Here is a 20,935-nt window from a genome sequence, read left to right on the forward strand (position 1 = left end):
TAATGGTGCCGCAAGTGTTCAACAGCACAGGCTGTATGCTCCACATTCTGAGCGATGACGACGGATCCTGGCAAGGCTTGCTGCAGGGCCTGCAGTGCAGGTGATTGCCAGTATCTGCTTGACTGCAATAGCCTTCCCTCATCTGCACTTCTCTAGATGTCCCTTCTTGTACGTGTCCTCCTGCGCGCTGGCGTTGCTGCCTGGGCGCCCGCGTCATCCCCATCATCCTATGCACAACAATGTGGTTGAATCAGTGGCGTTTGCAGTCCTTATAAATCACCCCAAGACTTTCTCAGCACTCCACCGTGTCCACCTGAGATTTAATCTCAACGTCGGCCGCGGCGCCAGCACTTGGCTCAAGGATAGGCACAGAATCTGCAACAATACTCTGCCGTGCAGGACAGATCCATGCATGCATTGGTCTCCCAGTAGGAGCTATCTGGTGATCAATAATTGCCTGATGCAAAGCCTATCTACGGAATGTCAAAGCCTGTTGGCTTACCTCATCCTCAATTTTAGGGACTGTGGCCTTCCTAACAGGGACCTCCTGCTTTGGAACCCCGAATCCCCACACGAATGTCATCACCGTCCTCACCAGGAAGACGACCCTGTTCAGCCCAGGGACATACACACGATCAGTCACCCTGCTTTGCACTCTTTTCAAGCCTATGCCATGCTTGCACAAATCAGAGAGCAGATTCCTGTTATTTCTGAGCAAGCAGGCGCTCTTGTTGTCAAGCAGACAAAGGAAAATCATTTCCTGACCACATACCAGAATACAAGCACGCAGGAGACGATCTGCTTCGTCTGACTGGATTTAATAGTGTCGCCATATTCCGCAAACAACCACACACCCCCGCTGGCCGCTGCGACTGCTGCAAAAGTCCAGGTCAGCTTCTGATTGTAGTCCATGCTGACAGGTCAAATTCTGCCAGCGCTTGCTAGGAAGCTCACTCTCCAATATACCCAATTTTTAAATCTATCAGTGGGCAAAATAAATGCGTTTCTGAGCTGCTGTTCGCAATCCTTTTAGAGTGGGATCTAGATCACCCAGTGATCTCTCTGAATAAATGACAGCGTGCTCGCCCCCAATTTGTGTGATAAATATCAACTGTTCATGAGGTACCACTTAATTGTCGATAGTTCTTGTGGCCTTCTCGTCCAGCCTCTTGCTTCTCAAGAAGGGGCACGTGACCTCACATGGTCGACCACGTGCTTCAAATCTCTTCAATTCCTGGTGATGCCGGCAATTGTGAGGATTCAATGCTCCCGAAGCAAGCACATAATAATGTGCAATCGTGCAGACCTTCATATGGATGCACCAGTTCATTGATTAGGATCAGATATAGGAATAGTAGAGCAGCTTCCAAGCGATGTGAATCTGTTAGTTCAGCACTGCCCCTGTGTCCAATACCGACTGGTCAGCAGATAGCATACGTCAGCAAGCCAGACGTTGCTTTCCTATATCGTGAGGTGTACGAAAAGCAGACATACCTTCAGCACGGGGTGACGATCTCGCCAGGCAACACTGTTCTTGATGTGGGTGCAAACATCGGGATCTTTGCTGCATATGCAGCCAAAAAGGTGGGAAAAAAGGGTCTTGTGATTGCTGTGGAGCCAGTCCCCCCAACATGGGAGGTCCTCCAGTACAATATGGACGTCTTGCAAGGTCCAGGTGAGTATGAAAGCTCAAAGCTCCCAGCCCCCAACCTGTCTCTAAACTGGCGAAGAGCAAGAAACCTGATGCTTGTGCTGCCTGTAGGCGACGGCCAGGTTTTGCTCATCAACAAAGGGGTTGGTGATGGGTCAAGGGAGGCCTTGGACTTCACATTCTATCCCGCTGCAGCCGGTGAGACTTTTGCATCTCAATAGCCGGTCAGAAGGAGCAAGTCATCTGATTGTGCATGTCATGATCTGTTGTGTGCGCCTCCGCAGGCTGGAGTACCATGTATCCAGATGCCTCTGAGGTATCGGATGCAATGCACATATTCCTGGAGCGTTCATTGCCTAGTCTTGAGGGCATGGACCTCTCACTGGTCAACAGAATAGGCAGCCTAGCTGCTCGCAGCGCACCCAAATGGCTTGTCGATCCTCTATCTCGCCTGGCCGTCAAGCGGATGCTGGCACAGAAGAAGGAGTACCGCTGCCAACTGACAACTGTGTCAGATATCATCCGAACACAGGTTAAAGCATCAAGTTTTGTTGATGTTATTTGCTGCATGCAGACGGGCAGGCTTGGTTCATTAATGACCTCGATCACTGTGCAGCAATTGTTGTCTGGCATCCTTAAATAGAAACTGTGATGCTTGCAGGGTCTCGAGGTCGTAAATCTCCTTAAAGTGGATGTGGAGCGAGCAGAGCTGGATGTGCTCAGGGGCATTGCAGATGGGGATTGGCCAAAAATACGCCAACTAGTGATGGAGGTGCATGATGTGAATGGGGCTCTGGGCGCTGTCAGAGAGCTGCTCATTGCCAAGGGAAGCTTCGCAACATGTGTCGTTGAGCAGGACACCCAACTGGAGGGCTCCACACTGTACAACCTCTATGCCACACAGCAGAGAACTCAGGCGGGGTAGCACCTCTGATTGTGGCCTTAAAGGCTTCTTAAGAGGTGTTTTTATTCGAGATTTGCAGGACAGAGAGATCCTGCTTCGCTACACATATTCACCTAACTGTCACCGATGTAGAAACATGGCCACCACTACTTTTTACAACACATTTATGCTGGGCAGGTGAAAAAAATGTTCTGCATCCAAATACTCAACATATTGTCTAGTGAAGCACAACATGCCAGCATTGGAGTAGGTCTAAAAAATGCGTTGATGACCAGAAGAGCTGCAAGAAACATGGCTATCCCATGCAACATGCAGCATTCTCAAGTAGGTGCCTAGAAAATGCATTCCATCTCTTGAAAGCCTGAAACTTGTTATTGTACATCGGACTGGACAAAATCCTGCACTGCATTCCAAATACGGGTTAATCAAAACGTCGTGCCTGTCTAACGAATCCTTGCGGTCTTACGTCAGTAGAAATCTAAGTTTATACAATTCCCCTCTGGGATCACATATGCCTTAGGCTGCTCCGGCAGGAGCGCCCAGAGCCTTCTGTGGCTTGTAGGATCCATTATTTGCGCCATTCTGGTGGCCTCCGTTCTGCGAATCCCCGCGGTATCCCAAGAGGTGCAGAGTCTTGATCTGATCGCGCACATGCTGCGGCACCTGCAGAAGAAGCACCAGACAGTGAGGCATTGTCTTAAATGTCTGCCTACATGTCAGGCAAACAACAAGATCAACCGATGCTACAGCGCAAAGGCAATTGTGCAGCCTTTGGGAGCCATTCCCAGCTACAATTGCGAGGATTGAAAGTTTAAAGAAGAATCACAGGACAAGGGAGGGTGAGAGGTAAGCTGACCAGGGACTCCCACTCGTCAGTGCCACAGCGGATGGACTCAGTGACGCGCTTGGACACATCGCCCACAGACAGCAGCTCTGCCGAGTAGTCCTCAATGGGAATGATGGTGCCCCTCTCATAAATGTAGTCATACAATTTCTGCACCTCCGGCTCCACCTGGCAAGAGAAAAGATACACACTCTCAGCCTACATACCGGGTCCATCATGGAGCACCTAGACAGACAGCTGGGTGCTCCTATGTCACAGCTTAGTTGGGCTGCAAAGATTGACAACATCAAAGATGCTGCAAGCCAACATTCCCATGTCCTATGGCTGCTACCAGTGATGCCAACTCAGCCGGCGGCATTCAGCGGGCACAGCGCGCGGATCCTGCATGCTGCACATATTGGCTTTGCATTTATATTGTGTCAGAGAGGGACACACCTTGACATTCTTTGCTGTGATGACCTCGCCAGTCTTGGTGTCCAGCGTGGGGTAGACGTAGATCTTCAGGTCGAACTTGAGCAGGCGGCCAAAACCCTCCAGGATGCCTCCATCCAAGTCATTATAGTGCTTCAGCTTGAACAGCTCCTGTGATAGCACAAGCCATGAGGGTTAGGCACGCTGACAATACCGCAGTCTGGCTATTCAGGATCTTCCTGCTCGGGCATCTAAAGGACCAACCGTGCCTCCAATTGCTGCGATGCACAGCCAACCGCATCACAAAGCTGTCTTGACATAAATTGCAGCCAGATTTTGCCTTGCATTTGTGAGCCAGGAGTTTGTGCATGCACACCCTCCAAGACATGTTCGAGTCAGGGCCATATGAAAGTCGATAGGGTCTTGCTTGGATCTGGCGAGTCCAACAAGGGTAGGGATTTTGGCATGCAGCTTGTCTGCATGTGCATCTTGCCTCCGGCAGGAATGGCATGCAATGATAACAATGATAGGGTTCGACACACATTTTTGAAAAAGGGCAAGAAACTTACAAAAATTTTTAATTTTCAAAAAAATTAAGAAGTTGAATAAAATTTTAGATGTTTGTATGAATTTAGATAAAAATGCGCACAATGAGGGAGGGGAGGCCGATGGCGATGACGATGGACTCGCGGGAGAAGGTGGCCAGGTAAGTGGCGAGCTTGAAGTAGCGGCGGTAGTTGGACAGCAGCACACTGTAACCCATCGTGGACAGCGCCTCAATGCGCTGTATGAACGCGTCCTCCTGAATGCCGTGGTCCGTTGTCCAGTCCAGCAGATCCCCGCCCTGCACGCCATGTGCTCTGTATTGTCCATCATGTTGCACAAAGGCTGAAGCTGTCTTGAACATGAAACCCATAAGTGGGCATGGAAGTGCTCTAGGCAGGCTCTTTACTTTTGCACCTTTGTATAGATGGAATTACCCATAGCTTGGGTCCATAATGGAGTTGGTTCTGCGTGTGCAGCAGATCTGTATGTACACAGCCAGTGCAAAACCAGAACAGATGTTGCAATCAACTTGATGAGTGCAAAGGAGAGCAGGGGGCCTGAGGGGTGCACACCTCCATCATGTCACGTGTGGTGAGCTCCAGGAGCACGAGGGTGTCCTCCCTGTACACGCACTCGTCATACGTATCGCTGGCCAAGTTGGTGTCTGTCGACGTGCCCGTCTTCGACGGGACCTCGCAAAAGAACTGCGCTGCTGCCCCTGCACAAACCACCCATACTCCATGCCTTCACGTCCTGGTTGCTCAGGGGTATCACTCTGAGCTCTCCAGCAGCAGCAGATTCAAGAAATCTCGGGCAATCTCCTTTACTCCCAGTCTTGAAAGGGTTTGCTTCACTGCGGTGCATGCTTGTCTCTCTGGCTCCAGTAGTGAGCAGCACTGGCTCGGAAGCCTGACTTTTTGCGCAAGCATCCTTTGACTTGAGCTGTGGCTCAAGCTTGAGGGCCACAAAAGGGCGTTCCTGTTGATAGTGAGTAGTGATCAGGTGCTCTCGCACCTTGCAGCATGTCGTTGTGGAGCAGTGTGTAGGGCCGGAAGCGGCCACGGACCACCAGCACGTTCTTCTTGTAGAGCGTCTCCTGGGGAATCTGCAGTTCGCCTGAAGAACACAGCATGCACATGTCACGTACTCGCCTCTCAAATTGCAGCGATGCTCGCAGACACAGAGGGCAAGTCACAACAGCAAACTTTGGATCCTGCTAGAATTTGCTCACCTGAAGGGTCAAAGAGGGCGGCATCGCACAAGCCCTTCTGCACCAGCCTCAGCGCTGCCACGCGGTTGTCAACGTGCTTGAATGATGGTCCCTGGAAGGAGATCAAGTCCACCTGCAGGGGCACAAACCACAGTGTCAACACATAGGTCAAGGAATCCTCTTGTTGCAGCTGCATCTTGCTCTCGGTCCACCCTTGTGGCAAGGCAGAGGCCACCGGCTCCCATCATGAACAAGCTTCCATCATTGTATTCATTTCACTTATACAGCCGCAATCATCCACTCAGTCAAAGTTGAATCAGAGTCATTTTCCCAGCCGAGTGGCTTAAAATGGGAGAGGTAAGCCACGATTCCGATAGGAAGGCCCCAATGATTCTATTGATAACACGAAGGCTTGCAGAGTGGATGGCCGGCCGACCTCAATACGCGTGCGGCTGAGTTCGCTGAGGAGGGATGAGATGATGGCGCCGGTGTTGCCGCCCATGTAGAAGGCGGCGTGGATGAGGTTGATGCCCAGCACTCCCACCGCCTCCTGCTGCAGCTGCGCAGACTTGTCCAGCATGCGGATGTGGATCACCACGCTGTTGGGCTCCGACCTGCACCACACAAAAGAATTGAGTAAAGTGAGATAACCTGAACTGAGCTGAACTGAACTCATAGGAACTGATTATCTGAACTGAACTGAGCCCAAAAGCACTCAAGTGAACTGAATTGAACTCAACTGAAGTGAGATGAGGTAAGCTGAACTGACTGCAGTGAAATGAAAAGGAGGGAATGTATCTTAAATTACTGTCATGTCTAGGTTTCGAAAATGAGCTTGTGAGTTGCAAAGGACCATATGCTGATGGCCAGCAGGACAGGCAGGAGGCAGTGCATACAGTGTTTGCAGTATTTCACTTTCAAATGTAGATGATAGGTTAAAGGTTCTGTAGGCTAGTACTCACATAGGCGCGGTCTGGTATTTGATGCCGAGCCAGCCGTGGCACTCGTTGTCCCGATTGAAGGCCTTGGTGGTGAGCGTGTCAGCAAACGCGAAGAAGTTTGTGTTGTCGCCGCGCTGATTGCGCAGAGTCAGCTTGCACTGCAGAAACTCATAGTCCAGCATGGCCTCCACTCGCTCACGAGTGACATACCTGCAGCATGGAATTTTACGGGCTCGATGCATGGGCATGCATGCACGCATGCAGATAGGTGCGATGTAAGGCAGTTCTTGTTGTTTCAGTGGGTGTTACTAGTGGGCCTACCTCCTGGCTGCGCCGTACATTGAATCGGAGATGGTCATGTCATACCTGCACAAGAGATGCGAAAATCGGTGCGGAGCAACCGTGCCATCATTTGCATAAGCATCAAAGTAGTAAGCAGATTGCCATTAAGAAGTAAGAAGTGTACTGGGTACGAGTGTGTGCACTCACGCTGACACCGATTTCGCAATGGTGCCCGCTGCTCCACCCACCCTGAACAACCACCTCGCCACCTCCTGACCTGCTCCAATCTCAGCAAAAGACCCATACCTGCATGTAAGCTCCGTTTAGTGTGTCCTGGCTTTCAATGCATGTGGAAGACTTGCAAAGCATGGGGATCAGACGCTAGGGCACACCACTTGGGGTCCAGGTTGATCTGCAAGGCCTGCAATCCACCATCAAAGTCAGGTGATATCACACACTTGTCCAACTAGGGGACAAGGAAGATTGAGCATGACATCTCCCACAAAGAGCACCAACACAACGTCTGACATCATACCTTTTTGGCGGCCTGCGAGAACTGTCTTTCGCTCGGACCCTCCTGCAACATTGGAAGTAGGGTCAGGACTTTCTTAAGAGCTACCATATGACTGCAATGACTCCCTCTCATACGTGCATAGGGACCCACCTCTGCTTTGACTTCAAAGATACCCAGACGTGATCGTCTGTCGTCTGAAGGTTTTCTGAACAGTCTCGAATTGCAATGCTTTTGCATCAAAGACCTCGTGGTCTTGAAAGGTACGGGCATGCCGCCTGTCAAAAGGTTCACAGGGCTTTTGGAGAACCTGCTTCCTCCGATCATCCGATCGCCCCTTCCACATAAATGTTCACTACTGATCTGAAGAGTGCTTGTCCTGCCCGAACAAATCATGGTGCCCGAGACTATCTCAGTCGATTGTTTTGCTCGCAGATTATAAAGACAGCTATGGCGGACCACCACGCTTGCAGGTCGACGATCGCATCAGAAGTTATTAAATTTCCCCAATCTCTAAAGTCCTTGCGCGAGGAGAGAGTCAACTTGAAGACTTCAAGAAAGTGCTCATGTGAGGTCCAGCTGGCTGCAGGCTGGCCGATGACATCATTGCCATGTTGGACAGGAAAATTTCCTTAAAACTGAAAGCAGGATCCAGAAAAATTCATTAGCGGTGCAAAATCATCCTGTGAGTGAAGAAATGCGCATGCTTAACGACAATTGTGTCGACTAAGCTCGGATGTGACAGGCAACAGCAACATCTCCATAAAGCAAGATGGGCAGAAGACCCAATTACGACAATAGAGGTCGACAATTTTTCTTGTGAAGATTCCATTTTTCATTTCTGCTGATGTTCTGTGCTTTACCGACTGGTGCTTGTCTCTGAAGAAGTGTCTGGTTTGTGCAGGCTTTCAGCAGAATATTAGTAGGAACACAGATCGGGTGAGAAAGACAGATTAATTACTGGCATTCTGTCTACTCTCATTGCCCAGTGCAGTACAATCCTGAAAGAGAATCTGTCCTGCCTACTCTCTGGCCTGAGAGCCTGTGTCAGGAGCGCTCTCTGAAGGTATGCAAGGTCATGGCAGGGCGTATTCGGACGATTGCAGCAGCAGCAGCAACCAGCCAATCAAGGAGGAGGCTGGGGATCTGGTCAGAGGAACAGCAATGCCCCACCTCAGCGCCAAGGTATGTTTCAGAAGTCCTGCTGATGAAAAATGTGCATGTGTCCGTTGTGATGAGGCACACTGACACCCTTGGGCCATGGTTTATAGGCCAACAGAGGGACAACAATCGTTTTGGAGCATTCAACCATCCTGCAGAGGATCAGGAACCGCAGAATAATCGGGGGTGAGTCATGGGGCTGGATTAGCTGTTTTGGCTGCGAGAATACTTGCGATTTTCTGTTCGACGCGCTTGGAGGCTTGGTTACCCCTGATTGGTGGTCATGTTGGTCTGATGCAGGAGCCAGAGGGGTGGAAGACAGCAGCCACAGCAGCAGCAGAATGTGGATTGGAGATCGGTGGTGAGGGATGACCTGAAGAATGAGAGGCCACCATGGCCTTTCTCCTGTTATGCCCACGAGCGCAGTAAGCAGAATGACTTGACTGGGGATTACTCATACGAGGAGGTGGGGTGTCTATTTTGCTGAGTGCGCTCAGACTCCTGTAAAAACCACATCTTTGTGATAACTTTAGATCTGAGAGATGTGCCAGCTGTGTTTCCTGTGGGCGAGCCAGGCAAGGTAATGATCAATATGGCGTATGCTGAGCAGGTCAGGTGGGCAGAGATGCAGGCCGTGAGGGCTGGCCGCTCGGCTGCTTCGGTGGTGGCTGACTTCAATGTGGCCAGAAAAGCGCTTGATCAGCAATGGCAGGTCAGAACCAAACCCCTACTTGGCCGCATAGCACCAGAGATTACTCTCACCTGTTGCACACCATAGGAAGCACATATCAGGATTAAGTGCATTGGGACATCCCAGAGATTACTCCAGCTTGTTGTACTTTATGGGAAGCGTATATCAGAATTATGTGCATTGGTACAATCAGCAACATGGTCTGGTCAATGCACCTGCATAGTAACATTTCCCGTGTCTGCATGGCAGGCTGTATCCAGGGCCAGCAGGCCTCCATCCATGGGGGGCCCTGCAATAGACCCACCAGCAAATTCGTTCTCGGCCCCCCAGCCTTTCCAGCCAGCTACTCCATTTGGGCAGGTGGTCAGAGCATTTGGGTCCCACCCTGCAGCTGCACCGACCACCCCCTCGCCTGCCTTTGGCACGCCCTTCCAACTGTCCCCGGCAGAATCCATGCCATCAGCCGGACCCTTTGCCGGTAATTTCTCCCACCCACGGAGTGATGCTTGGCCATAATTAGGAAATTTGACTGTTCAAGGCACATGTTCCTTCTGTCTTCTTTTGTCAAACTTGTGGAATACTGGATTTCTTGGTAGAAGTTTTTGGTATGCTGACATGGAGGAAGGTCCTGTGCAGGAACGCCAGCTGGCATTTCGAATGCTTTTGGCTCTGTTGGTGCTTTTGGCACGCCAGCACAGGCCAGCCCATTCCATTCGCAAGCCCAGCCACAGGCCATGAGCGCAGCAGGGTTTGGCCAGCAACAGACGCAGCAGCCAGTGACGTTTCAGCAGGCGATTGGATCCAGTCCTCTGTCCAATGCAGGCACGCTTGTCCTTGACCCCAAAGCACGATAATTACCATCCTCTGTCAATGTGATTTTGGCTTATGAGTTGGCTGATGAATATTGTGATGTATGTTGTTGTGCAAATGGCTTCTTGCACTTACCCTTGGTGTGAAGTTGGTATATTCTGTGAGTGCAGGTCAGGGTTCTGCGGCGGCTCACATGCCTCCAGTGAGTCATCCCGCCCTAAGCAACATTCCAGAGGATAGTCCCCTGAGGCCATGGCTTGCCACAGCTTTTGAGCGTGGGCACATACCCGAGACGCCACCTCCGCGTGAAGTTTGTTAATACCAAAGCCAAGACCGTGCCACATCAGAGCTTGCAGTCTTCCTGACATGTGGTTTTGCTCGATGCGAATGCCGGCAGCAGCTGTAGAGGTATAAGTGCAGGAGTTGTTCAAAATTCAACTTGAATGCATACATCTTTCAATATCTGAAGAAGATGAGACTCACGTGCACGAACAGCTGCAGTGCGCCTCATGACAACCTGTACTCAATATTTAAAGCGCCTGCACAGCACCCTCTGAGCTGTCGCCTGCTTCGAGCTATTCTAGCATGAGCATGTAAACATTGCGCATAGCGCCTGTGTAACGCATTTTTGCCATGTTATGAGGACCTGCCTGCATTTGGGATTCTCGCTTCAGTCATTGCTCGGCGCCGGCACAATGGACTTTCACTTGCGGCTGCCGCGCGGCGTGGCCCACGCGGCGGCGGCGGCATGCATCATGCATGCACGCATGCATGATGCCGCTGTGGGCTGGTTTGGGCTTGTCATGGCTCACCGGTTGGACAGTGGTGTCACCAGGGATGACAAGATGGCATATCAGATTGGCAAGGTTGCATGGTTGCATGCAGCGGCCACCCCTGGGATGTACCCCTTCTATTTCACGGCAGTGAACTACCGCAACCGCGAAGTCATGATGCATCACTGAAATAATGTATAGTCCCACCTAGTGCTAGCAATCAAAGCTGGTTTTCCGCGATTGAAAGTCACTGTTATAGTGGTATGATTGCTGCAAAGCCTCCTGATTGTGGAGGCTTTTTTGGTTCAGACTGCTACAGTCTTGTATAACTCCGAATTGACCTTATAATATCGAGTGAGAAAGAACTAGAGGCTGGGAAGTTGAACATTGGAATTGAGATGGGGTCTGTATGCTACCTATGGATCAGACTGGGAGGCACAATATGGTCAGAATAGTCAGTTCACATACAGCCCCATCAACTTGATGGAAGAAGGAGGCAGGCCTGCTCAGGAGGTACAATCTTGTCAAGAAAGACAAAGACATCTATGAGACGTATCGGGCTTGACTGATTCTTTCTGTCCCATATGAGAAGGAGCTATCTTTGTTTACCTTGGAGTTTGTGTGTTCTTCTCATGTAGGCTGGAGACAGGCGTGTCACCGACCTCGACCTCGAGGCGAACGTTAAAGAAGAAAAACTGAAGGTGCATCAATAATCACATCGCACAGCTCTTCTTACACAAGACAACACTATGCTGTTTCAGGCCAGAGGTGCCTTTGCCTTCTATAAGTAAGGTGTCTCTGACAGAGGATGTCCTGCATGCTTGCAGAATTCGAAAGGGCTGAGGCTCTGGGTGCTGATTTATCAATCCATCGGCGTGGTCTATGGAGGCCTTGGTACCTCTCCTCTCTATGTGTACCCCAACGTTTTCAGCTCCACGCCATCACCCGATGATGTCCTGGGGACAATGTCCCTCATCTTCTGGACTCTCACCATCGTGGTCATCTTCAAATACGTTTCACTGGTGCTGCACGCAAATGACAACGGCGAAGGTCCGCAGTCATTGCCTGGAAATAGTACTCTCCAATCCTTGACTGCACTTTGATGTGCAGCAGCTCCTCTTTACCCCTTAGTTGGAACACATTTGCCTATCTGCAAACTTGTGACATCGTCTTTGTCTGTGACTCTGCAGGTGGCACAATTGCGATGTACTCGCTGCTCTGCCGCCATGCGCGGATCAGCGCCTTCAATCAGGTTCCTGAAGGGGAGGATGCAGTTGGGGCAGATGGCATATTGGCTGAGCAACAGTGCGCACAGCCGAAGAGGGCACGGTGGCTGGAGCGGAGCAAGCCATTGCAGAAGGCTCTACTAGGCATTGTGCTGCTGGGCACGGCCTTCATGTTCTGCGACGGCATCCTCTCTCCAGCCGCTTCTGGTGTGCTCTTCCTGCTGAGCTGACTCTGAAGCACATCGACAGGAATTGCTCATCACCCTTGCATATCATGATCCTTGCATGTGCATCTATCGCTTGTCTGCACAAAATGTAATCATTTTCACTAATCTCCTCTGTGGGTGCAGTGGTTTCTGCTATGGCGGGGGTCCAGGTCATCAACCCACACATGAGCAATGGTGAGTCGAGATCTGCCACTGCAAACTGGGTCATGTACTACCATTATCTCAAAGGTTTTGACTCAATAAAATCAACATTTTGAGAGACTGTTGGTCAACAAAATGCCTGACTGATTGCAGAGGCGATTGCGGGCATCAGCTGCGCGATCCTGCTTGCTCTGTTCTCCATTCAGCGCTTTGGGACGGCCAAGCTGGGAATGGCCTTCTCTCCAGTGCTCCTCTTGTGGTTTCTGGCCAATGCTGCCCTCGGCGTTTACAACATCGCACGGTAATGCCTCGCTTGGTGACATCAGCTGACTTTTGTACCGCATTTAAATTTATCCACTCTTCCGTACATCTGCGGTACAGACCTGCTGGTCTACTGGCCTTGCCTGTCACGTTGTATACTCAGTTTGACAAAGCGCCTTTTTTGGTAATATGCAGGTACATGCCAGATGTGTTTAAGGCTGTCTCCCCGCACTACGCATTCAGATATTTCCTGAGCAGCGGCCGGGCGTCCTGGGTGTCTCTGACCGGCATTGTCCTCTGCATCAGCGGCAGTGAAGCCACCTACGCTGACATGGGCCATTTCTCCCACCGGGCCATCACTGTGCGCTACCTCCTAAGCCTTTTTCACCACATATCATCATCTTTTGATGTAAATATTCCCCGGCATCAGCGGTACCGATTTCAGTAGCGCGCGGGAGTGAGCATGTGTGTTCCGCGCACAGATTGGGACGCTAGGCCTGGTGTACCCCAGCCTGCTCTTGATTTATTTCGGTGAGACGGCGTACCTGGCAAACTTCCCAGAGTCCTACGCGCAGTCGTACTTCAAGTCCATTCCGGAGCCCCTCTTCTGGCCGTTCTTCATCATAGCCATGGCCAGTGCGCTTGTGGGCAGCCAGTCCCTCATCACCTCTGCCTTCTCGGTCGTCCGCCAGTCTGCAGTCCTCTCATGCTTTCCCTCTGTCAGGGTGAGCGCTCAGCACCATCCCTGCAGCTATTCCAGCGGTTGCCTGGCATCCCTGCTCACACATTTGTACTGTCGTATACATCATTGTACTCAGCTAAGATGCCCCACCGAGGAACCTTCTGAAGGACTATTCACAACCTCATTATTTCATCTGCTTTCCGTTGTAGCAAAAGGATCTTAAGGCTGGATTGGGGCTGTGCAGGTGGTGCACACTGGCAAAAAGGTGGAAGGGCAGATCTACATCCCAGAAGTGAACTGGGTCCTCTGTATTCTGGGCATAGCCCTCGTTGCTGGCTTTCGAGACACCACAGCCATCGGCAACGCCTTTGGTAAGCAATTAATCATAGAGAGCCCCTACCGGTAAATAGTTTAACCCCTGCAGATGCTTGCCTTGCAAATGTGCACGCATGCCTAAATTTGTATTGTAAATTGAACCCTGTGCCTTGTGCAGGTCTCGTGGTAGTAATGGTGATGGTCATCATCACCATCCTCATAACAGTGGTCATGCTGGTGGTTTGGGACTGGCACCCCATTCCTGTGTTTGCAATCTTTGCCTTCCTTATCGGCATGGAGGGCGTCTACCTCTCGGCGGTGCTCTACAAGGTGCCTTTGTCCTACTCCCTTCCTTCATTCCTTCTTTTACCTGCAGTGAACACAGAGTATGAGGGGTACTTAGTGAGAAGGGCGTTACATGCAACCTGCTCTTGCTTAACTTCTCAATCAGCAGTAGCTCTTCAGACAGAGCTAGCTGGGTCAAAAGGTGAGTGCTGCAGACATTTGATCAATCACACATTCCTGTCAGCAAGACTTACAGCTACATTTGGAGTCACTTGCAAGGAAGTTGCCCACCTATGGACTGAAAGATGTTGATGGGGCCCTTTTCCTGGGCATGTGAGCAGGTGCCGCAGGGGGGCTGGTTCCCCCTGGTGGTGGCGGTGGTGGTCCTGTGCATCGCTGCAACATGGCACTGGGGGTCTCTCTTGCGCCTGCGCCACAGCCGCGCGAGATCCCATGACCTCGTTGAGGAGCTTCTGCGCGAGTCAGAAACCCCCGACACCAACAGCACGTAAGGCTTGCCTTCATATCTCTAAAGTGCCACAAACTGCTTTTCTCTCATAGATGAAGTACTAAAAAGGAGTGCTGACATGGAGACAATCATGCAATCCTGTTCCTGTTGTACTCTCCTGTTATGAAGACAACACAGAGGCATAGAGGACACAACACCAGTGAAAACAGCATGACAAACGCGTGATGATGCTCGGCTCGGCCATAGACTGATGCAACACGGCATGCTTAACTGGATGAGCAGGGAGCTTGGAGCTCCACACGAGATGGTGCATGTTTAGGCTGACATCTGGTGGGTTGCAGGAGGGGCAAGCGGCTGGTGCTAGCGAGGGGCAATGTCTCGTCTCCAATGGCGTTGGATGTCTCGCTGCACTCGGGAAACTCCATCAGCCGCATTCCAGGCATTGCAGTGTATCTGGGCGAGCACGCGTTCGGACTGCCCTCCGGCTTTGTGCATGTCCTGGAGACCGTGGGCGTCGTGCACCACACCGTCGTCTTCCTGACTGTGCAGCAGGTGTGCCTCCCTCGTTCAAAGGGTCCAGAATCAAGCATTGCTTGTGATAAGCTTCCAACTCCAACTGTTGAAGCTGTCTTGAACATGAAACCCATAAATGGGTATGGAAGGGCTCTGGGCAGGCTGCTTACTTTTGCACCTTTGCATAGGGCTGCATGCATATTCTTGATAAAGAAGCCAGGCTCATTGTCTGTGCAGATGCATAATGCATCACATCGACAACATCATGTTGCGGCTGTTCTTGGTTTGTATCTTCATTTGCCACTTCCTGTTCAGACATGGACGTTCCTTATCCTGTGAGAGGGTTCACAGGATAAAGGATGGATGGAGCCAGCTGTCATGTAGGGTCAGTGTGGTGTTGCGTTTGTAGCTTCGTACATCTTTCTCTCGAGGCCGTCTTCTCGACATATATTAAGGAGTGAGGGCGGGCTGTGATTGGTGCAGGTGCCGCTGCCAACTGTGTCACAGGAGCAGCGATTCGAGGTGAGGCAGCTTGACATGCCGGGCTTCTACCGCGTGCTCTGCCGCACCGGCTACACGGATACACTTGTGCGCGACGCTGCCTTCCTGGACGGCCTCCTGCAGTCCATAGTGGAGGAGGCGCGCTACAAGGCCATGGCCGCCAAGTGAGCGCTCTCTCCTGCTCCTTTCCTGCATCATAACAAGCACAGTAGTCCTGCAATCCTTGGAAAGCCGTCATTCCTTGCTCCTTGAAGTGAGGACCGTCCTGCCAGAATGGTTCTTACTGTCATGGTTGAACAGACATATGCGCAGCCTTAGGATAGTGAACTTATCATCATTCCCGTTGCACTGACAAAGTCTCCATGTGGGAGAGTCTATCAAGGCTACAAGCACGTTGCGTATAAAGCGCCCAGTATGATTGGGGCGTGGCGCAGGTGGTCTGCGGCTGAGATCCACTCCGGGTCGCCGAGCAGAGGCTTTAGCCTGGATGGAGGCTACATCAGCTCAGCAGCGCTGCGCCGCAAGTCTGGGACCTGCCGCTCCATGCGCCACATCATCGTGCCCCCTGTCGAGCATCCAGAGGCGTCCCCTTCAGGGGCCGCCAGTCCGCCCTCCCCCGCTGCTCAGGGCCAGCCGGCTAGTGAGCGGTCCGCAGGATCCCAATTAGTACAGCAGCCACGGTCAGAAGGCTGCTCTGGTGCGGCCCGCAAAGCAGACAGCGCGATTGAGCTTTCTGAGATCTCCATGCAGTCAGCTGATGGGCAGCCGGAGCAGACAGGCTGCAGCAGCGCTTCAGCAGCAGAAGGGATCAGCTGTCCCGGGTCCAGCAATGGGCCGGGCGACTCCATACGGCCGAGCGCGATGGCCCGAGACGCAGAATCGTCCGGAGATGAAGCTGCGCCATTGTCGAGGATGGCTCCAGAAGATGAGAGCGGCCGCGCAGGAACGTCAGGGGTTGAGTATGCGCCGGACAGGCGCGGACCGGCGGCGCAGCTCTCGTTCAGGGGGGCCGGGGCGGCGCTTGGTGGCGACAGCGAGGCGGCCGCCATCCTGGCCTCGAGGACTCATGGCCTCACCTTTGTGATGGCGCGATTCGTACTCCGAGCCGCGCCCAAGTCGCACTGGCTGCGAAGGCTGCTGATTGAGAACCTGTATGGCGCCCTGCGCAACCTCAGCTATGATGTGAATGAGTCGTGGTGCGCCGTGCACGAGCGCGTGCTCGATGTCAGGATCACCTACCATGTGTAGATGATACGTACATTGGTAATGAGGGTAGTGAGGGAAGAGAGAGGAGACGTGAGAGTGAGAAGAGCAGGTTTTGGTAGCTTAGCAGCATTGAACACTGGAGCACTGTCAGCTCATAAGCTGCAGGCCCGCCACTTAGCGAGTAGGCCAGGGAATATTTGTGTTGCACTTGCAAATGCATTTGGTAAAGATGTAACGTCACGTTGATGCTTGAATCTCCTTAGCACTTGGAACCCATTCTATATAAGCTCGTCTCTCCTTCCTCTTCGATGACGTCATCCTAAGGGTGTGGGTTCTGGGGACCTTCCCCATCTCCTTCATCTTCCTCCAAAGAGGAGTCTTCATTCTTAACTGATGATGCATGCTTCGCCGAAGAAAATTGGCCTCGATTGGGCTTCACGGTCACTGAAATTTTCACACTGTAACTGTAACGCCATGTGAACATGCCAATTCGCTTATGATGTTCCTTCCTGAGCTCTCAACGAGCATGCGGATGGAATTCTAAATCTACATTCGAGCTTTCCGACACATCTATCACTAGAAAGGGGATTATCCCACGCCGAAACACGGCAGCAATCTTCTGGCAGCAACTAGTGATCTGGGTTGATCTGTTAAGGATTGGGGCAACACAAGTGACCCTGCTATATTAGATTCAGTGCACATGTGCCAGTGATGGGTGATGCGCAGCAATATGATGAGGACAAGCCCCTGTTGGCTGGAACCTTGCAGCAAATATCGAGAGCGCAAGATGACCCGGAGGCAGGCAGTCATGTGGCGCATGCAGCACCTTACAGCAGTGCTACAAATGGAGCTCTGGCACCAGGTAGCAATGGTGACCATCACGAAGATGTCATGAAAGAAGCATGCAGTACCAGCAGGGCTCACATGGCGCTCTACGGATCTCATTTCCTGTCAACCTGGGGCCAGGTGGGCATCACTCGCCAGTTACCGTGCATCGCATTTGTACACGTTTACAAGCTTTGAAGCTTTCAATCTAGCGATGATGCTGGCATGAGCATGTGAAGGCTAGAGAGGTCTAAAGAGGCACCGCATATATTCAAGTTGAAAATTATTCTGGTGGGTCGCAGCGTATGTGGGAGTTTGCAATCGGCCTGATCCTGCTGGAGCTGCGCCCCGGCTCCCTGGCACTGGTGTCAGCCTTTGGTCTCGTGGACAGCGGCGCGCAAGTCATTGCTGGGCCCCACATCGGCGCCTACATTGACCGGTCAGACTCTCACATGAAGCTTTCCTATATCGTGTGGGGGCTCGCATCATTTGGTATATGCGCATCAGTTTTTAGAGTTTGACATGAACTTGTCCTTGTTCCACCCTAAGCAGCTTCTTGCATGGTTACACATTTAGCTGGTCTTGGGTCTGGCCTGGCCTTTGCTTCTTCCTCTTCCACACAGCTTTCCATATGAAAATGCGCCTTGCTTTTTCAATGAGGTTGCCTGTTGAAACAGCTGGGGCTTGCAAAGTGAACCTGGCTGGGCCTGTGCTATGGCAGGACGCCGCGTCTGGCAGCAGCATGCAACATGTACATCCTGCAGAACTGCGGTGTGGCGCTGTCAGCGAGCAGCGCACTGGCCGCCTCACTCGTCGGGAGCAACGCGGCTCTGTTCTGGCCGTGCGCTGTCCTGACCATAGCCCTGGGCTCTGCCAGCAGCGTGGGCTGCCAGGGCAGCGCTCTGTCTGTTGAGAGGGAGTGGACCAAGGCCCTCTGCCCAGGAGACTCTACTGCGCTAACCATCCTCAATGCAGGTGCTGCTTCCAATGCATCATTTTGCTGGTAGCATCTCTGGTAGCTGGAACAAGCATGACGTCTGTGTTGTTCCGGGACGAAGATGCATGCATGATTGACTGCGCATGCATGATGCAGCGTCATTTTGTCGACAGAATTGCAAACCGCCGCCCTTGCAAATCCCGCAGAATCAACTGTATGCATGCATGCATGCTCATGTGGGACACGAGTTGGCATAATCATTGTGCAATGTGTCTGGTCTCAGGCTGCGAAAATTAGCGCACAGGGGTGTGCTTTGGAGGCTTCTCAAAGCAAATTAACTTTTGCAGGGATGAGGCGCATTGATCTGACCTGCCTGATAGCGTCCCCAATCATGGCAGGCCTGCTGCTGACTTATGGCAACCTGCAAGTAGCCATTCTCGCCGTTATGGTAATGCTTCAGCCCTGTGAAATTGACACCTTCTTATTGCAGGATAAATTCTTACAGAACCTGTTGCTGTCACATGTGCATAAGTGCCAAGCCTTCTGCTTAAGCTGTACTGCACTGATGTTGCAGGCTTGGAATATGTTTGCCTGGCTGCCAGAGTGTTGGTTCCTCAGAATGGCCCAGCAATTATCCCCGGCACTCAGGTGTGCCAAGAAATTTTCTATCTTATTGCTAAAATTTCTCTATTTGTGTCTCAAGCCTTGTTTGGACTCGTTACTGTGTTGCTGCATGCTCAAGCTTGAGCCATTTGTTGGTTGCAGGGAGCAGGAGCTTGTTGAATCATCAAGCATGGCGGCTGGTGGGAGCATTGAGAAACTGATTAAGAAGAGCACCACTGGCTGGAGGACATATGCGCGGCAGGAAGTCTTCCTAGCTGCAGTTGCTCTGGCCCTGCTGTACTTGACAGTCATGTCATTTGTGAGCCCCCTCCTCCACTCCACTTCGCACATCAAGATGCCATTTCTCCTGCTCCTTTCATCTCTGTCACGCGTGTATGCAGGACTTGCTAAGCAGAGTGGCGATGACACTGGGCAAGTATGGCCAGATGATGCAAAATGACATGATAATGACGTGAGACATGATGTGGTGATGTGGCCAGGGTCTGCTGATGACTGCATACATGAAGTGGCGAGGCCTGCCAGAGACAGTGCTGAGTCTCTACAGGGGTGCTGGGGCTGTCAGCGGCATTGCATCAACCTTTGTCTTCCCGATGCTCAAGGAAAGGATTGGTGCGCGTCTCTCCATGCTCTTTTAGAGGTCCCCTATTCAGAGAGGACCTTTGTGAGGTTACAAATGCATGTGATTCATGCAGCGCAAGGGACCATGATTTTCACAACGCATGCCATTTTAAAGAAAATGGAATGCTGACATGAAAGCAGAGCGAGCGGAAAAAGTAAGGGGAAGGGCTGCCTCGCAGTGTGAATAACATATGTGAAGCAAACAAGACACCTCCCGCCCAGGAGCATGGTTGACCTCATTGCATACATGCAGTTAAGTGTGGCTAGGTGATTTTGTACACCTGTCCTTTGTCAGCAGCTTATGCAGCTTGCATGCTTACCAATCATACCCTGTCAATCAGAGCGGATGCTGGCAAACCCAGGATGTCTTACAAGCACTGCAGGTACACATCAGCTAAGATGTGTCTTTTTATGTTGTTCAAGGGCTGGAGCGAGCTGGAGCGTTGGGGATCTGTTGCCAGCTGGTCAGTCTGTTGGCAGCGCTGGCAGTGAGTGCAGCTCTGCAGTCGAAGGCTGCTACGCATGCACTGGCACTAGGATTGGTGGCATCGCGATTTGGGCTGTGGACGTTCGACCTGTGTGTCTCTCAGCTGCTGCAGGAGCGCGTGGATTCGCTGGAGCTAGGTGGGCCCCCTCAAAACATGCATGGCCTGTGGAAATATTGCAGCTGTATGTAAGGTGAGTACTGTGCCCGCAGTTGACTGGGTCTTGCATGGATCTGGCGAGTCCATTAGGGGTGGCATCTGTGGCAGCCTTGACCTGCACCTTGCCTCTAGCAGGAACAGCATGCGTAACAATAATAATCTGCATGCAGTGAGGGCTGAGCACTCCACCTCTGTCTGGTGTGCCAGCCCTTTCTTATGTGACTTGAGGGTGTTTTTACTCTGCTTTTGGAGTTAGAACTGTGCTCCTGAGCAGGGACACTTTCTGCTGCGCAGGAGTTGTGAATGGGGTGCAGAGCAGCCTGCAGAGCTTGCTGCAGAGCTTCAGCTACCTGATGGGGCTCTTTGTGTGGCAGCCACAAAGGTTTGAGTGGCTCATGGCAGGGTCGGTTGGGGTGGTAGCCGTAGCAACAGCGCTATTCTGCTGGTTCCTTGCAACCCAGGTTGATTTTGCAGCTGCCTCTTCCATTACTAATAATGCACACGGGAGCCTCCAGCCGATGGCCTCAAACACTGAGCAGAGATAAACTCCCAGGTCAGCTTGATGACTGGACGACTGGAGATGACTAATATTCATTATGGAAATGTATTGGACAGTGCCTTTGCAATTCACTTTGACATCTCGGATATATATGGATGGCCAATGAGGCATCATGCTGCCTTTCCTGACAAGATCCCAAGTTAGGGAAAGAGAAACGCAGACATCAA

The 20,935-nt window shown here is 51.7% G+C and overlaps 5 protein-coding genes across 5 annotated transcripts; 3 read left to right on the forward strand and 2 right to left on the reverse strand.

The window, feature by feature from the left end:
• Positions 1-152: 152 nt before the first annotated feature.
• Positions 153-912, reverse strand: COCSUDRAFT_55594 (hypothetical protein; the record flags this gene model as incomplete). Its single annotated transcript, XM_005652085.1, has 3 exons — positions 153-227; positions 503-608; positions 773-912. The coding sequence occupies 3 exons, from the start codon at positions 910-912 to the stop codon at positions 153-155; spliced, it is 321 nt and encodes a 106-aa protein (XP_005652142.1).
• A 741-nt stretch (positions 913-1,653) lies between these two features.
• Positions 1,654-2,576, forward strand: COCSUDRAFT_55595 (hypothetical protein; the record flags this gene model as incomplete). Its single annotated transcript, XM_005652086.1, has 4 exons — positions 1,654-1,675; positions 1,763-1,849; positions 1,936-2,183; positions 2,313-2,576. The coding sequence occupies 4 exons, from the start codon at positions 1,654-1,656 to the stop codon at positions 2,574-2,576; spliced, it is 621 nt and encodes a 206-aa protein (XP_005652143.1).
• Positions 2,577-2,693: 117 nt separating this feature from the next.
• On the reverse strand, positions 2,694-7,807 carry COCSUDRAFT_45928 (hypothetical protein). The gene is made up of 14 exons (XM_005652087.1): positions 7,454-7,807; positions 7,325-7,366; positions 7,182-7,210; positions 6,997-7,095; positions 6,829-6,873; positions 6,529-6,717; positions 6,003-6,180; positions 5,588-5,699; positions 5,371-5,472; positions 4,929-5,074; positions 4,460-4,654; positions 3,835-3,981; positions 3,412-3,567; positions 2,694-3,218 (listed from the first exon to the last, which is right to left on the reverse strand). Exons 1-14 carry the CDS (start codon positions 7,694-7,696, stop codon positions 3,072-3,074), a joined length of 1,830 nt encoding a protein of 609 aa, XP_005652144.1. The 5' UTR covers positions 7,697-7,807; the 3' UTR covers positions 2,694-3,071.
• Positions 7,808-11,586: 3,779 nt separating this feature from the next.
• On the forward strand, positions 11,587-15,523 carry COCSUDRAFT_11395 (potassium transporter; the record flags this gene model as incomplete). Its single annotated transcript, XM_005652088.1, has 11 exons — positions 11,587-11,785; positions 11,926-12,168; positions 12,312-12,362; positions 12,483-12,630; positions 12,786-12,951; positions 13,073-13,315; positions 13,517-13,643; positions 13,766-13,917; positions 14,214-14,380; positions 14,770-14,893; positions 15,338-15,523. Coding segments are annotated over 11 exons (1,806 nt in total), but the record flags the coding sequence as incomplete, so codon positions are not given.
• A 1,962-nt stretch (positions 15,524-17,485) lies between these two features.
• Positions 17,486-20,754, forward strand: COCSUDRAFT_55598 (hypothetical protein; the record flags this gene model as incomplete). Its single annotated transcript, XM_005652089.1, has 9 exons — positions 17,486-17,527; positions 17,689-17,825; positions 18,108-18,361; positions 18,671-18,771; positions 18,898-18,971; positions 19,089-19,245; positions 19,427-19,556; positions 19,989-20,189; positions 20,504-20,754. 9 exons carry the CDS (start codon positions 17,486-17,488, stop codon positions 20,752-20,754), a joined length of 1,347 nt encoding a protein of 448 aa, XP_005652146.1.
• Positions 20,755-20,935: the final 181 nt, after the last annotated feature.

Source organism: Coccomyxa subellipsoidea, assembly GCF_000258705.1.
Source record: "Coccomyxa subellipsoidea C-169, whole genome shotgun sequence".
NCBI lineage: Eukaryota > Viridiplantae > Chlorophyta > Trebouxiophyceae > Coccomyxaceae > Coccomyxa > Coccomyxa subellipsoidea.

What these genes read in the sequence shown, in the direction of transcription:
- COCSUDRAFT_45928 (XM_005652087.1), bottom strand. Translation starts at nt 7,696, where the DNA reads ATGATTTGTTCGGGCAGGACAAGCACTCTTCAGATCAGTAGTGAACAT. An exon ending in ATCAACCTGGACCCCAAGTG is followed by an intron (nt 7,096 to 7,181) that starts GTGTGCCCTAGC and finishes GCTTACATGCAG; the next exon opens with GTATGGGTCTTTTGCTGAGA. An exon ending in AAATACCAGACCGCGCCTAT is followed by an intron (nt 6,181 to 6,528) that starts GTGAGTACTAGC and finishes TGTGTGGTGCAG; the next exon opens with GTCGGAGCCCAACAGCGTGG.